Source organism: Delphinapterus leucas, chromosome 11 (assembly GCF_059928025.1).
Source record: "Delphinapterus leucas isolate spDelLeu-1000000601 "Yukka" chromosome 11, BTC_Dleu_Yukka2, whole genome shotgun sequence".
Classification (NCBI taxonomy): Eukaryota; Metazoa; Chordata; class Mammalia; order Artiodactyla; family Monodontidae; genus Delphinapterus; species Delphinapterus leucas.
Window position 1 is genome coordinate 35,905,476 of NC_143139.1, and position 14,669 is coordinate 35,920,144.

Below are 14,669 nucleotides of genomic sequence, written 5' to 3' on the forward strand. Positions count from 1 at the left end.
ATTGCACTATGGTGTCCTTGTTAATACTCTTTTCTTCCATAAGGCAAGACTGGCTTATTTTGGAATACCCAGCATTTACCGCTCGGCTCAGGACATGTTTATTGAAAGAACACACTCGAGCTTTCTAGCCTGAGAGTAGTGGGGTTCATAGTTCAGTCTGCACAAAGGAAACCCCAGACAGCTGAAGACTTCCATCATCCTTTGTTTGGTTCTTTTCCTGCTTTGCCCAGGGAGGCACTCAAGTAAAAGAGCTCATCAAGGAAGGGAGCAGATCTTCTGCAAAGATACAGGCTGCTCTTTTGAAGGGAGAAATTTGGTGCAATGTTGAATCCGATGCAATCTCAGAAGCTATCGGCTTGCTAAACAGTGTTGATGATGACAAAGCAAAGCAAGGGACAAAGGTTACGGAAGCAGACGGAGGGCACTACTGGTCACACTTGGATCTGTCTTGGGAGCGCCCACACACCCCCATCGGTCGCCCCAAGTCAAGTAACCTTCAGAAGCATAATAATTAGTTGTATTTTCCAAAGCTCAGCATTGGGATGCATGGATCAGGCGCTTGCCTTACGCGAAGCTCAGCCCTGCTCACAGGGTTTTGGAGGATCCCTTACAGTGTTGGGGGGAACTTGCAGAGGGCTCAGAGCTTGTTTAAAGGAATGAAAGATTTTAAGATGGGAACACTGAAGGAGGAAGTGAAGGGTGGCTTCATGGTCTCAGGTGTGTGAAGTACACAGAGAATAGTGATTAATATTTTCCTATTACTAAGGAACAAAGAATAGGAATATTGTTTTGAACTATATGAGAACTGAATTGATGGGATAACTTAAAATATTATTGAAAATATCTTCCTTTACTCCTATCATATTAACTTTGTTTATAGACAGTTGGTCATTTTTAGCATTCACGTCATTTACTGTTGCTTTCCCAGATTAGATACTCTATCGAAAGAAGGAAAGGAAACCAGTGATACTGATTGAGCACCTACTGACTACAGGCTCTGCTCTGGGTTTTCTTGTGTCTCAGATTTGCAAACATCATCCCATTTAATACCCAAGGGGCAGGTATTATTATCCCCATTTATTTGTGGGGAAACTGAGGCCAGGAGCACTCAACATAACAATTATAGGTGGCAGTCCTAGGTCTTTTTTATATGTTACTTCAGTCCTGAGTCTGTGCAACTCCAAAGGCCTTGCTTCTAATTTATCCTTAAATGTGGTGATTCTCATGTTTACTGAGTCTGTCTGGATGCCTCATTCTCTATGAGGCATTCCAAACTGGCCCATCCCAGGTCCGGAAAGCCTTCACCTCTGAGACAAACTGTGCATTTGATGCATTTCGGCACTTACATGTCCAAAACAATCAGCAATTCCTATTTCTCAGCCTGGACAAAGCATACTTACGGAGCAGCAAATTTGTAATGCATGCTTTCCAGCATTGCAAAAAGAAAAAGAAGAGAAAGACATTTCAATATAATAAAGTTAAAATTTTAACCCTAATGGCATGCCTTTGGGTTGTCTCCACAGTGTGGGCAAGCACAGATGGTATGCAGTATCAAGGCTCATAGCAAGGTGAATGATTCTCATCCAAATTAAACCTGTTGGTAACCAAACCTTCCTATCCCTGACGTCTGCTGTGCCACATACTTTTCTGATTGTAGTGTTACAGTCAGCTCTCTGTATCCACAGGTTCTGCATCCACAAATTCAACCAACCGTGGATCAAAAATATTCCCCCCAAAAATTTCCAGAAAGTTCCAAAAAGCAGAACTTGAATTTGCCACAAGCCAGCAACTATTTACATAGCATCTACATTGCATTAGGTATTATAAGTAATCTAGAGATGACTTAAAGTATACAGGGGGATATGCTTAGGTTATATGCAAATACTACACCAGTTTATATAAGGGACTTGAGCATCCAGGATTTGGGTAACTGCAGGGGTGCTGGAACCAATCATCCGCAGATCCCAAAGTATGAGTGTAAGTGGTCCATTGTAGATATTTTGGAAAAAACAGAAAATTGCAAATAAAACAGAAATCACCCCTAATGCTACTGCTCAAAGATAAACCAAACATGAATACCTTAGTGTGCTTCTTTCCAGCCTTCTAAAAACGCAGAATTTTATATAGTTTAGAAATACAGTATGCTGTCTTTCCACTTAACTTGCCTCATAAGCATTCCGTAATATTTATTTTTCATTGTGGTAAAATATACAGAACATAAAATTGACCATTTTACCCAATTTCAAACGTCCGATTCAGTGGCATTATATACATTCACCGCTTTTCGTCTCCAGGACCTTTTCATCAGCAGCATTCCTTATGTTTAAAAATGCTTCACAAACCACATTTAATACCTGCATAATATTCCACCAGACAGAATTGACGTGGAAGCCTTTGCTAGCAAACATTTCACAGATACTTATTTTGTCTTCACTGTGAGGTAGACTTTGTGGCTGAGTCCATGAACAAAGCACGGTTTTTGCCTCCAGGATCTTAAGTCTGGTGAGGAGGTTGTTATCAGCAGGCAATTTGATTCCCATGGAGGGTGAGCACAGGGGCTGTGGATGAGAGTTTAAGTCGAGGTACCATTTACATAATCATCCCTTGATCGTTGCAGATCTAACGTGTAGCAGATTATTTTGCTGTTATAAATAATACTGTGAGATTGTCGCAGGTATAAATATTTTTTCACATTTCAGATTATGAAGATTTTGAAAGGGGACTTACTGGACTACTCATTGTAACAGGGCAATAAGTAGAACTGGTTATTGTCATTTCTCAAGGTCAGGGGCGGCCACCAAACGTTTTCATTTCCTCTTACACCTGATGAGCTCTACCAACTTTTTCATAAATGTGTGTCTTACTTGCATTTGGCAGGATTGTGTGAAGCGTTGGGATTGGGTAAAGAGTGTATCCGTCGAGGAAGAGCTAGGAAGGGCAGAGGCAAAGTAATTGTGGCCTAGGTCAACATTGTAGCACAGGGAATGTTCAAACTGTCCAGCTGTTTGTACTCATTTCAGAGGCCTTGGTTTAGCTCAGGCTTCAGGGCTGTGCTCCACGGGGCTCCCTTCTGTGAAATTCCAGACTTGTGCACTTGAAGCCCACTGTGCAATGAAAGTAGCCTATTAAAAAAAAAAAAAAAAGTAACTTTATCATCTAAACAGAAACTTCTGGTCTTTTATCCAAGCTGCAAGAGACTTTTGGATATCGTACAGTACTTCCCTGTTCAGACAACAGATGAAGATTCTGAGGCTTAGAAAAGTTAAGAAACATTCTGAAGAAAACCAGTTGGGTGGACAAAGCAGAGAGATTCAAACTCATGTCTCTTGATTTATCTGGCGGTCACCCCATTACCTGTCCCATGTTGTCTTAGCCTTTGTTCTCTTTACAGGAATCCTTTTCTTCTTCCCACTTCTAAATTCCTTATTTTGTCCTCTGCTGTTTTCTTCTGAGATGTCACTCATCTTCAGTATTGAGTATGTATATGTGCTGGCTGATATCTGTCTACAGTCACCACATGATGCTGGTGTGTTTGACTTCCTTTAGTTGACTAATTTGTTTGACTGCTGACTCTCTCTTCATCTGGGCCTCATTGTTTATTGGAAAGTTTCTCTTGGCTCTGGCAAAACGAATCAGTTATGCCTTATTTTTCTCCCTTTGTGTTAGTCCCTTTGGGTAATTTTGTGGGTTCTGTTTGTTTTGTTGTTTTGTTTTTGAATTAATTTTAAGAAGTAATATACCCTTCAATGATACAGTAAATGTTGAAACCTGGTTCAGGGCCAAAGAGTAAGCAGTTTTTAAATAGATCATGTATGTTGAGAATAGGAATATTAACACGGATCTCTGATGCATTAATTTCATGATGTTTGATACATAAAGGTTAGTTGGTAAACGTTTTTACCATGGGTACACGTGTATGTATTTATGTAAATGTGCATGTATTTCTTTTTTATGTGTAGTAACTCTTCCTTCTAAGGTCAAGTTGACAAAAAGAAATAAAGTTAGCATTGCTTCCTGTTAGACAAAATGCCATTATCTTCAGTAGAGCTTCATATGTATCTAATGACTCTAAATATAGCGCTGTGGGCCCTCTGATAATAACCAGAAAAAGGAACTTAAAAAGCCAGAGCGCCAAATGTGGTCTGAGGCTCTCAGCCCCAATATGACATTCCACTCCAAAAAAGCCATTATCATCCTGTCTTTAAAGGACTTGAGAGCCCAAGGAGACATACCCTGCTTCTGCACCTCACACTTGTTCTCTCACTCATTTCCTTCTCTATTTTTCAGTGTGGAATAGTCATTATGATAATAATAGCAATTATATTTTCTTAAGTGCTTACTGTCAGGCCATGTGTTATGCCCAACTTTAGTATTCATAATAGCCCTATGAAGATAGGTAATACGATGCCCATTTTATAGATTAGGAAGCTGAGACTTTTCCCAATAGATTACATGATTAACCTCCTTTGATTAACCCTTTGATTGATTGATTCCCTGTCATTTCCCTGTCATTTCTCTGGTCCATTCTGTACGTCACTGCTGGTCCCATCTGTGTTCTATAATATTCCCTTTCAGAAAAAACTTTAAAGACTCCCCAGACTTCAGTCAGTCTACAGGTTGGCCCCAATTGCTTTAACTTTATATCCCACAACCTCCTTACAAGAACCTGCACCACAGACCCCAAGGTGAGCATACTGTGTACTTTCCCCCACTGTTCCCCTGCCCCAGCTCTGGCAGATGCCTACTATGTGCCAGGCACTCTGTTAGGATCTTAGATACATAGTTCTTGCCTTTAAAACTTTATACTCAGTGGCAAGGCAGACCTGGATATATTACCTCTCCTTAGCCTTTATGTGTCTAATACCAGATTGGTTTAGAGCTCTTGCCCTTGTTGAAACTTTTCCCTAACCATTCAAGGCAAAAGTGAGTCTGCCCTCCTCAGAACGTGGCCTGAACTGACTGTACCAAATACTTAGCTTCAAGTTTTGATCTTCTTTTCATGTGCCTGGATCTTAGCCCACTTCTGTGTTATAGAATCTGTAGGTAAAGTCTGTGGGTTTAATATCTCTTTTATCACTAAACTCTAATTTTTTTTTTTGCGGTACGTGGGCCTCACTGATGTGGACTCTCCTGTTGCGGAGCACAGGCTCCGGACGCACAGACTCAGCGGCCATGGCTCACGGGCCCAGCCACTCCGCGGCATGTGGGATCTTCCCGGACCGGGGCACGAACCCGTGTCCCCTGCATCGGCAGGCAGACTCTCAACCACTGCGCCATAAGGGAAGCCCAACTCTAATTTTTAAAGGGATGATTGATTAATTTATAAAAATCTATATAATTTCATAAGGATATTTTAGCCTAGGAATATCATACTTTTAATATATTGCATTGTGACCTGAGACTACATGTATTAAGCTATAAAAAAAATTAGGTGGGTGCGGAAATATGGCATTTTGTTTTGTTTTTTGAAATTTTTACAAACCCTGGTACCAAATCTTTTATTTTTTAAATTGATTAATAATATTACAGTTACACCTTCTTTTTCATTAGTTATCAGCACAAGAAGAAAGCCTTTTGAATATAAGCCAAGCCTTTAAAGAACACTAATAACGTATCTTGAGCTCTATTCCTTTTTTTAAAAAAATTTTTTTTAGATGTTGGGGGTAGGAGTTTATTGATTAATTTTCGCTGTGTTGGGTCTTCATTTCTGTGCAAGGGCTTTCTCTGGTTGTGGCAAGCGGGGGCCACTCTTCATCGCAGTGCGCGGGCCTCTCACTATCACAGCCTCTCTTGTTGCGAAGCACAGGCTCCAGACGCGCAGGCTCAGTAATTGTGGCTCACGGGCCTAGCCGATCCGCGGCATGTGGGATCCTCCCAGACCAGGGCTCGAACCCATGTCCCCTGCATTAGCAGGCAGTTTCTCAACCACTGCGCCACCAGGGAAGCCCTCTATTCCTTTGAGTTATGGGATTTGTTAAGTAAAAGGTAAGTGGCATAGGCAGACTGAGTCCTGACTGAGATAGGAAACCTGTTCTAGTCCTGGCCCAAGTCACTAAATTGGGTTACCCTGATCTAGTCAGAAGCATCATGTGCCCCAGTTTATTCACATGCCAGATGAGGCCATCTTCATCACAGCAGACATAGCGGGGTTTTGACCCACTGAAGACTTTTGGGCGCCTGTCTCCATGTTATGTTAGTTTGAATTTCACCCATCTATTTATGTATATACAGGCATCCCTGGGAGATACTGTGGGTTTGACTCCAGACCACCATGATGAAGCAAATATTGCAACAAAGCAAACATCGCAATAAAGCAAGTCACAAATTTTTTGGTTTCCCAGTGCATATAAAAGTTAAGTTTACACTATACTGTAGTCTATTAAGTGTATAATAGCATTATGTCTAAAAAAACAAGGTACCTACCTTCATTTGAAAATATTTTATTGCTAAAAAATGCTAACCATTATCTGAGCCTTCAGCAATTCATCATCTTTTTGCTGATGGAAGGTCTTGATGTTGACGGCTGCTGACTGATAAGGGTGGTGGCTGCTGTGGCATTTTCTTACCATAACAGCAATGACGTTTGCCACATTGTTTGACTCTTCCTTTCACTTAGTAACTGGCCTAGTTTCAATATTGTGGTGTCTCAGGGAGCAGGGAGGCCCGGGGAGAAGGAACAGCTGGTTGATGGAGCAGTCAGAGCACACACAATATTTACCAGTTAAGTTTGCTGTCTTATGTGGGTGCAGTTCGTGGCGCCCCAAAACAACTACAGTGGTAACACCAAAGATGACTGATCATAGATCACCGTAACAAATATAACAATAATGAAGTAGTTTAAAATATTGTGAGAATTACCAAAATGTGACACAGAGACATGAAGTGACCAAATGCTGTTGGAAAAATGGTTCCAATAGACTTGCTCGATGCAGAGTTGCCATAAGCCTTCAATTTGTAGAAAACACAGTAGCCACAAAGTGCGGTAAAGTGAAGTGCAATAAAATGAGGAATGCCTGTACTGTGTTAGTGTACTAGGGCTTCCATATAAAATACCAGACTGGGAGGGTTAAACAACAGAATTTATTTTCTCACAGTTCTGCAGCCTGGAAGTCCAAGGTCAGGGTGTCAACAGATTTGGTTTCTTCTGAGGCCTCTCTCCTTGGCTTGTGGACACCACCTTCCCGCTGCATCCTCACATGGTCTTTCCTCTGTGTGTGAACAGCCTGAGGTCTCTCTCTGTGTCCATATTTCCTCTTCTTCTAAGGGCTCCAATCAGATTGGATTAGGGCCCACTCTATCAGCCTCATTTTAACTCATCAGCTCTTGAGAGGCCCGTTTCCAAATATAGTCACATTCTGAGGTACCGGGAGTTAGGGCTTCTACATATGAATTTTGAGGAGACATAGTTCAGCCCATAATATCTATTTAAAATAACATTCATTTGTTTTAAATTATATATAGAGAGACTAGTACAAAGAAGAAACCAAAAATAGCCTTCCTAGTTAAGGCCTATTAACAGCAGTGGGGTGGTAGGTACTTGAAAAGATAATTCAGACTGTATTGAGGGTATAAAAGGAAGAATGACACTCTCCTAGCCCCCTTCTCCTACACTAAGGCAGCTTCTTTAAATACATTTACATGCACGTTTACATACTCTGTTTAGCTCTAAACAGAGTCCAGGAGCCTCTTTTCCTCCTGTCTTCATGTATCCTACGAAATACGTATCTCTGGATCTGCACATGCTCTGGATTGGCCTTCTTTTAAATGGCTACATAGTATTCCATTGTGCATGTATGAGATTTTAATTTAACTAGTCACTTATTAATGGGCATTGAGATTGTTTCCAGCCTCCTCAGCCCCCCACCAGCATTATGGAGATGCATTTCTTTTTAATACCCATTATGGAAAGAATAGTAATGCGCCACTTAATAAAAATAACTGGCGTCCGATTTTGGTGACGACAGCCGTTGTTTTTCACCTTCCTGTCTCTTGGTTCGTACAGGAGTTGTTGTGAAAGGTGTTTGTCTTTCTTGCCCTCCAGTCCCTGACCATATGCCAGTACGTCTCCTTCCTGCGTAATGTGAAGGAAGGGCCTCCCTGGGCGGCCTTAGGTCATCTCTGTACAGCGGTCCTTCCTCCTCAGGAAGAAAGGCTCTCCAAATCAGCAGGCATAGACTCTTTTTAGTTAAGCAAAATCGTCTTTCTTGTAAGCATTGCTGTTTCCTTGTCCACACCGACATATGCATCCTTTCTGGCTGCTTCGACCCTTCAGAGAGGGGCAAGCTTTCTAATGGCATGCGAGCATTCTTACCGCTAATCAAGATTTACAGCTGAGACCAGGACGCCCAGCCGCTCATTGGATTTGCAGACCCTCTAAGCTAACAGCAGCAGCTCCAAGATTAAGTGCAGTGCAGGGGCCCCAGCCCTGTTGTCCAGGCCGTTCCTCCTTCCCCAGGCCCAGCCTCTTAGTCACAGGTATCATCTGGCGTTACTTTATAAGCTGCGTCACCGTGCAGATGTTCTTTTCTGAAGAATTACTTTCATTTCTGACTCATTTCAGGAAATGAGGCAGTCGATCAGAGGTGTTCTTCGTTTCCAGACCTCTGGAGAGTTCATTTTCTCCTTGGATTTCTAACCAGATGTGGGCAGTGCTTTATTTACCCAGGTGTGAGAAATAACAGTAATGAACAGCCCTCATCTTAAGGAGCCCTTACTTCCCTGAAGAATCCCATGTGAGGGCCCAGAGGTGGCTTATGCTCTTATTAACATAAATATTTCTGAGGCTTTGGTTTCATGATGCTTGCAGACATGCTGTGTGTATGAGTTTGGTGCAGGCAAAATATAATTTAGCAACAGATTTAAAAGGTAGTCTGGAGTGTTTCTAATTACTGCTTGTTTAGTTCACCATTGCCTAATAAGTGGATTTAAGTAACCTTGGGGTAGGGAATATAATGTTCATATTACAGTCAACCATGCAAATCATATTCTAAGTATTGCCGAGAACACACCATGGAGTCACTTTATAGATGTAGTCCTTGGAATTTTGAATTTAGAGCTGAGAGCATTTTGGAGCGGACATTTTCTACCTGTCATGCATCAACATGAATTATGCACATGTCCAAAATCAACCCTACTGTGTGTTACAACTCTATCGGGGGCTTTTGGCACTCAATTCTCTCTTTAATTTGACATAAGAATTCTCATTCTTATGGGAGAAACTGGCTTCTCTTTCCTTCCTTTTCCGTCTTTCACTGGCCATATAGGAAACTGAAGTCGTGAGAGGGCCTAGGACAGTGGTTCTCAATCTGGGCTGCACCACGGAATCAGCCTGGGAACTTTCAAAAATACTGATGCCTGGGTCCCACCTCCCCAGAGAGTCTCGCCTAATTGCTGGGAATGCAGCCTGCACTGGGAGGATGTTATTGTGCACTAAAGGTTGAGAACCATAGGCTTGAGAGCTCATTTCAGCCTGTGGTTCTCAGCCTGGGCTGCAGGCTAGCATCACATGGAAAGCTATTGCCCAAAACACTGCTGCCCCACCAATTAAAACCACATTTTGGGGGGAAGGATCCAGGATTTTTAGAAAGATCCCAGATGATTTCTGATGCACAGCAAGGGTTAAGGTCAACTGACAAAATCTAACCATTGCATATCATAGATAAGGAAAAGGAGAACTAGAAAGGTCAAATGGCTTGCTCAAGGTCAGATCCTGGTTGTTGCAAAAGCAGGTCTGGGAGTCAGGTCTGATGCCTGTGACTGGTCTTTCTGCTGCCTACCTGGCCCCCTTATATTTGTTTGTTGTATTTATTGATGCCTCCTCATCCTTCAGGTGGTGTTCCTGCCTCCAAGAGGCCTTTAATGGCTCCTGCCACTCTCCCATCCAGCCTGGGTAAGATGTCCTTCCTTTATATTTGAACCACCCTCCTTCCCCTTCCCCTTGGACTGTCAGCTCTAGAAGGACAAGGCCCATATCCTTTCAGTAACTTGCTGGCATGTAATGGGGGACCTAGATGATGTTTGTGGAATTGAAATTCCCTAACTTTTTATTCACCAATTAGCCCACATGGATTGCTAAAAATAATCCACTCCTTTTGAAAGTAGCTTCTGAGAGCAAATGTTATTGTTACCTGTCGACCGCCCACTGTGCTGTGGGTCAAGATCTCATACACAAGGAACTCCCACCCTTGCCTTCCAGGAGAGAGAGTTGAGGGGGGGAAAAAGAAACATTTGTCAAGGGGATTTTGATGACAAAATAATGAAAGCAAGATTTCTGTGACTTTACATGTTGCTCAGGGTATTTATAATATCCAGGGACTTGCGAATAACATACTTACAAGTGTGTGTGGTGTCAGTGAAAGGGGCCATGTGGCATTATCTTAAGACAAAATGAAAATGCTCTTTCATAAAAATATGTTTTAAGGACTAAATTATTTCCTTTATCGTAATGCATATATAACTGAGCAACCACATCCACTAGCATAGCTGAATTAAATCCTTTGGCTTCTCAGGATTAATATGTTAACGTCTTTTCAATTGAGTAAAAAACTATTGAGGAGATCAAGATGGCGGAGTAGGAGGATGTAGAACTCACCTCCCCATGTAAGCACATCAAAAATTACATCTACACGTAGAACAACTCTCACAAAAAACCAACCAGACAGTGGCAGAAGATCTCTTAAATGACCAAAGCTGAAAGAAAGATCCCATGTAACTGAGTAGGACGAAAAAAAAAAAAGTCATCAGGATGGGACCAGCACCCCTGGGGGGATCTGTAAAGGAGGGAGTGTCCACACAGGCAGGCCCTTGCTGTATGAAACTCCCCTGTCTGCTGGGAGGCCCACTGGGACACATAGGGAGCTGGAGGGGCCTGGACTCTGCTCATGAGGCATGTGTACATGCTGGCTTGCTAGCAATCAGAGCAGAGAGAGACCAGCCCTGACGCTGACTACTACCACCTTGCTGCACTTCCAAGCCTGAACTGCACGCTGGGCAGGGCTGCTAGTATGTACTAAAGTGCTGAAACTGCAGCAAAGGGACCTTGGGAGAGGACTTGGTCTAGCTGCTTGGAGACAGGCTGGAGGACCTGAAGTGTGGTCCATTGTTAGTGCATGTAGGGTGGGACGTGGGTCCACCAACGGAACCCCACTGTCAGCTTGCTAACAGCAGGGCACGGCTCCGGTGGTGCAGGCCTTGTGAGCATGTACAGGGTTGGGGTGGGGCTGACATCTGAGCTCATTATCAGCCCTCCAACAGTGGGGCCAGATCTGGGCAGCAGTGGACTTTGTTGGCGTGCACACGTGGTGGTTGGTGGCATCACAGAATCCCATGCCCTCAGTGGACAGCCCCTGGATAGGATTATGCAGCAGTTCCTTTCTCAGCAGGAGTGCTGTAGTTAAGCCCACCTCACACCACAGCTTGGAGGTGGATCTGGGGTGGACAGGTCCAGGAAGAGGCCTGCCACAGAGGCAGCACAGGTCCCAGGCCACAGCACAACCACCTCAATTCCTGCAGCCACGATGCTCCGGCCTCCTCCACCAGCTTAGTACTAGGTCTGGGATGAATACAACAGAGAAAGGAATGTGGCCTTGGGCTGCTTCTGGGCAAAATCCTGGACACCTGCATGGGTAGCACATAGGTTTGCCGTGACCACAATGGGTCTCACTTGCTTCAGGGCTCACCTCCTTGGGGGCAGAGCATATACTTAAGTACAGTGGAGCTTTATTGAACCTGACCCTCAGGACTTCTACTGCAACAAGTGGGGAGCAGACCTCACCACTGACAGGGCTGTGACAGCCATGGAGCAAAGAGGAGGCATCACCCAACACCCAGTGCAGGATCTGGGCACCAGAAGAGCAGTCAACCCCCTATCAAGGGGATAATGTCCAGCACACTCTGAGGAAAGATGTGGCAGGCATTCATACCAAAAACAGCCCTAGCACCAAAAATATTGGACCCACAGCCTGCACAGGAATGCTCCCACATAAAAACAGCCCTTCAAGAACAAAGTAGATAACTATTTCTCCTAAATTCATAGAGACAGAGAAATGTAAGTAATGTAAATATAAGAAATGTAAGTATATGAAAAAGCAAAGGAACTACTCACAACTAAAAGAACAAGAGAAATCCCCTGAAAGAACAAACTCAGTGTACTTGACCCTGAGTTCAAAAAGGAGGTAATAAAAATGCTAAAGGAATTAAAGAAAGAAATTCAGGTCACTGTAACAAGAAACTAGAAACTAGAATTAGGAAGCAATCAAAATTAGACAATTCAATTGCCAAGATAAAAACTGATCTAAAAGCAATGAATAGCAGACTAAATAACACAGAAGAATGAATAAGTGATCTGGTCGATAGAATAATGGAAATCACCCGACAGAACAGTGGACAGAAAGAAAAATGAAAAAAAAAAAAAAAAAAAGGAACATATGAGATTTATAGGATAATATAAAGCACGCCAACTTATGCATAATAGAGGTTCCAGAAGAAAAAGAAAGAGAGAAGGGGATTGAAAATGTATTTGAAGGGCTTCCCTGGGGGCGCAGTGGTTGGGAGTCCGCCTGCCGATGCAGGGGACACGGGTTCGTGTCCCGGTCCGGGAAGATCCCACATGCCGCGGAGCGGCTGGGCCCGTGAGCCATGGCCGCTGAGCCTGCGCGTCTGGAGCCTGTGCTCCTTAACGGGAGAGGCCACAACAGTGAGAGGCCCGTGTACCGCAAAAAAAAAAAAAAAAAAAAAATGTATTTGAAGAAATGGTGGCTGAAAACTTCCCAAACCTAAAGAAGGAAACAGATATCCAGGTATAGGAAGCACAGAAGGTCCCAAACAAGATGAACCCAAACAGACCCACACCAAGACATACCATAATTAAAATGGCAAAAGTTAAAGATTCTAAAAGCACTAAGAGAAAAGAACGAGTCAGTCACGAGGGAACCCCTATAAGGCTATCAGATGATTTCTCTACAGAAACTTAGCAGGCCAGAAGGGAGTGGAATGATATATTCAGAATCCTGAAAGGGAAAAACTTACAACCTGGGATACCCTGCCTAGGAAGATTATCATTTAGAATAGAAGGAGAGAGAAAGAATTTTTCAGACAAGCAAAAATGAAAAGAATGCAGCAATACTAAACCTAACCTAAAGGAAATATTGGAAGGTCTTCTCTAAGTAGAAAACAGTCAAGAATCTATAGGAAAGGGAGACTCACAATAAGAAAGGCAAATATATAAACTGATTGAAGATTACTTAAATAAGCCAGTACATAGATTAAAAAACAATAAAATAATTTTTGTGAAAGCAGTTATAACTACAGTTAATAGCAAAAGGATAAACATGAAGATGTAAAATAGGGCATCAAAATCACAAAATGTTGGGGAGGGGAGTAAAAAGATGTAGATCTTTTAGAACGTGTTTGAACTTGTATGACTATTAGTCTAAAGCCAGTAGATATAGTTATGGGTCAACATACTTAAAAACAGGGTAACCACAAATCAAAATTATACAACAGATTCACAAAAACCAAAACCAAAGGAACTCAAGCATAATACAAGAGAAAACCATCAAACCACAAAAGGAAAACAAAAAGGAGAAGAAATTAATAAGAAGAACTATAAAATCAACTGGAAACAAGGTTTAAAATGGCAATAAATACATACTTATCAAGAATTACTTTAAATGAACTAAATGCTCCAAACTAAAAAACTAGAGTGGCCGATTGGATTTAAGAAAAAAAAACAAAACAATAATATACTGCCCTACAAGAGACTCAGTTTAGGCTGAAAGACACACATAGATTGGAAGTGAGGGATTGGAAAAAGATATTTCATGCAAATGGAAACTACAAGAAAGCAGGGGTAGCAATACTCATATCAGACAAAGTAGACTTTAAAACAAAGTTCATAAAGACAAAGAAGGACACTGTATAATGATGAAGGGGTCAATACAAGAAGAGGATATTACACTCGTTAACACATGCACCCAATATGGGAGCACCTAAATATATAAAACAAATACTAACAGACATAGAGGGAGAAATTGACAGGAATACAATTACAGTTGGAGACTTTTAATACCCCTCTGACATCAGTGGACAGATCTCTAAGACAAAATCAATACGGCAACAGAGACGTTAAATGATACCATGGAACAATTGGACTTACTTGATATTTACAGGGCACTACATGCCAAAAACCCAGAATACACATTCTTTTCAAATGCACATGAAACATTGTCTAGGATGGACCACACACTAGGGCACAAAATAAGCCTCAACAAATTTAAGAGGATAAAAATTATTTCAAGCATCTTTTCTGACCACAACAGAATGAAACTAGAAATCAACCATAGAAATAAAAGCACGAGGGGCTTCCCTGGTGGTGCAGTGGTTGAGAGTCTGCCTGCCAATGCAGGGAACATGGGTTTGAGCCCTGGTCTGGGAGGATCCCACATGCCGTGGAGCAGCTGGGCCCGTGAGCCACAACTACTGAGCCTGCGCGTCTGGAGCCTGTGCTCCGCAACAAGAGAGGCCGCGACAGTGAGAGGCCCGCGCACCGTGATGAAGAGTGGCCCCCGCTCGCTGCAACTGGAGAAAGCCCTTGCACAGATACGAAGACCTAACACAGCCAAATAAATAAATAAATAATAAAAAAACACAAAAAAAATGATCACATGGAG

General features: G+C 42.4%; 1 protein-coding gene across 6 annotated transcripts in view; it reads left to right on the forward strand.

The window, feature by feature from the left end:
• Positions 1 to 14,669, forward strand: part of ANO6 (anoctamin 6) — a 214,594-nt gene that overhangs the window by 33,776 nt on the left and 166,149 nt on the right. For 4 of the 6 annotated variants that reach the window (XM_089920570.1, XM_089920569.1, XM_022572395.3 and 1 more), the window contains exon 2: positions 9,830 to 9,889. The exons of the other annotated variants lie outside the window; for them this stretch is intronic. In XM_089920570.1, the coding sequence (XP_089776696.1) occupies positions 9,830 to 9,889 (60 nt within the window). The remainder of the gene's footprint in view (positions 1 to 9,829; positions 9,890 to 14,669) is intronic. 6 annotated transcript variants of the gene reach the window in all.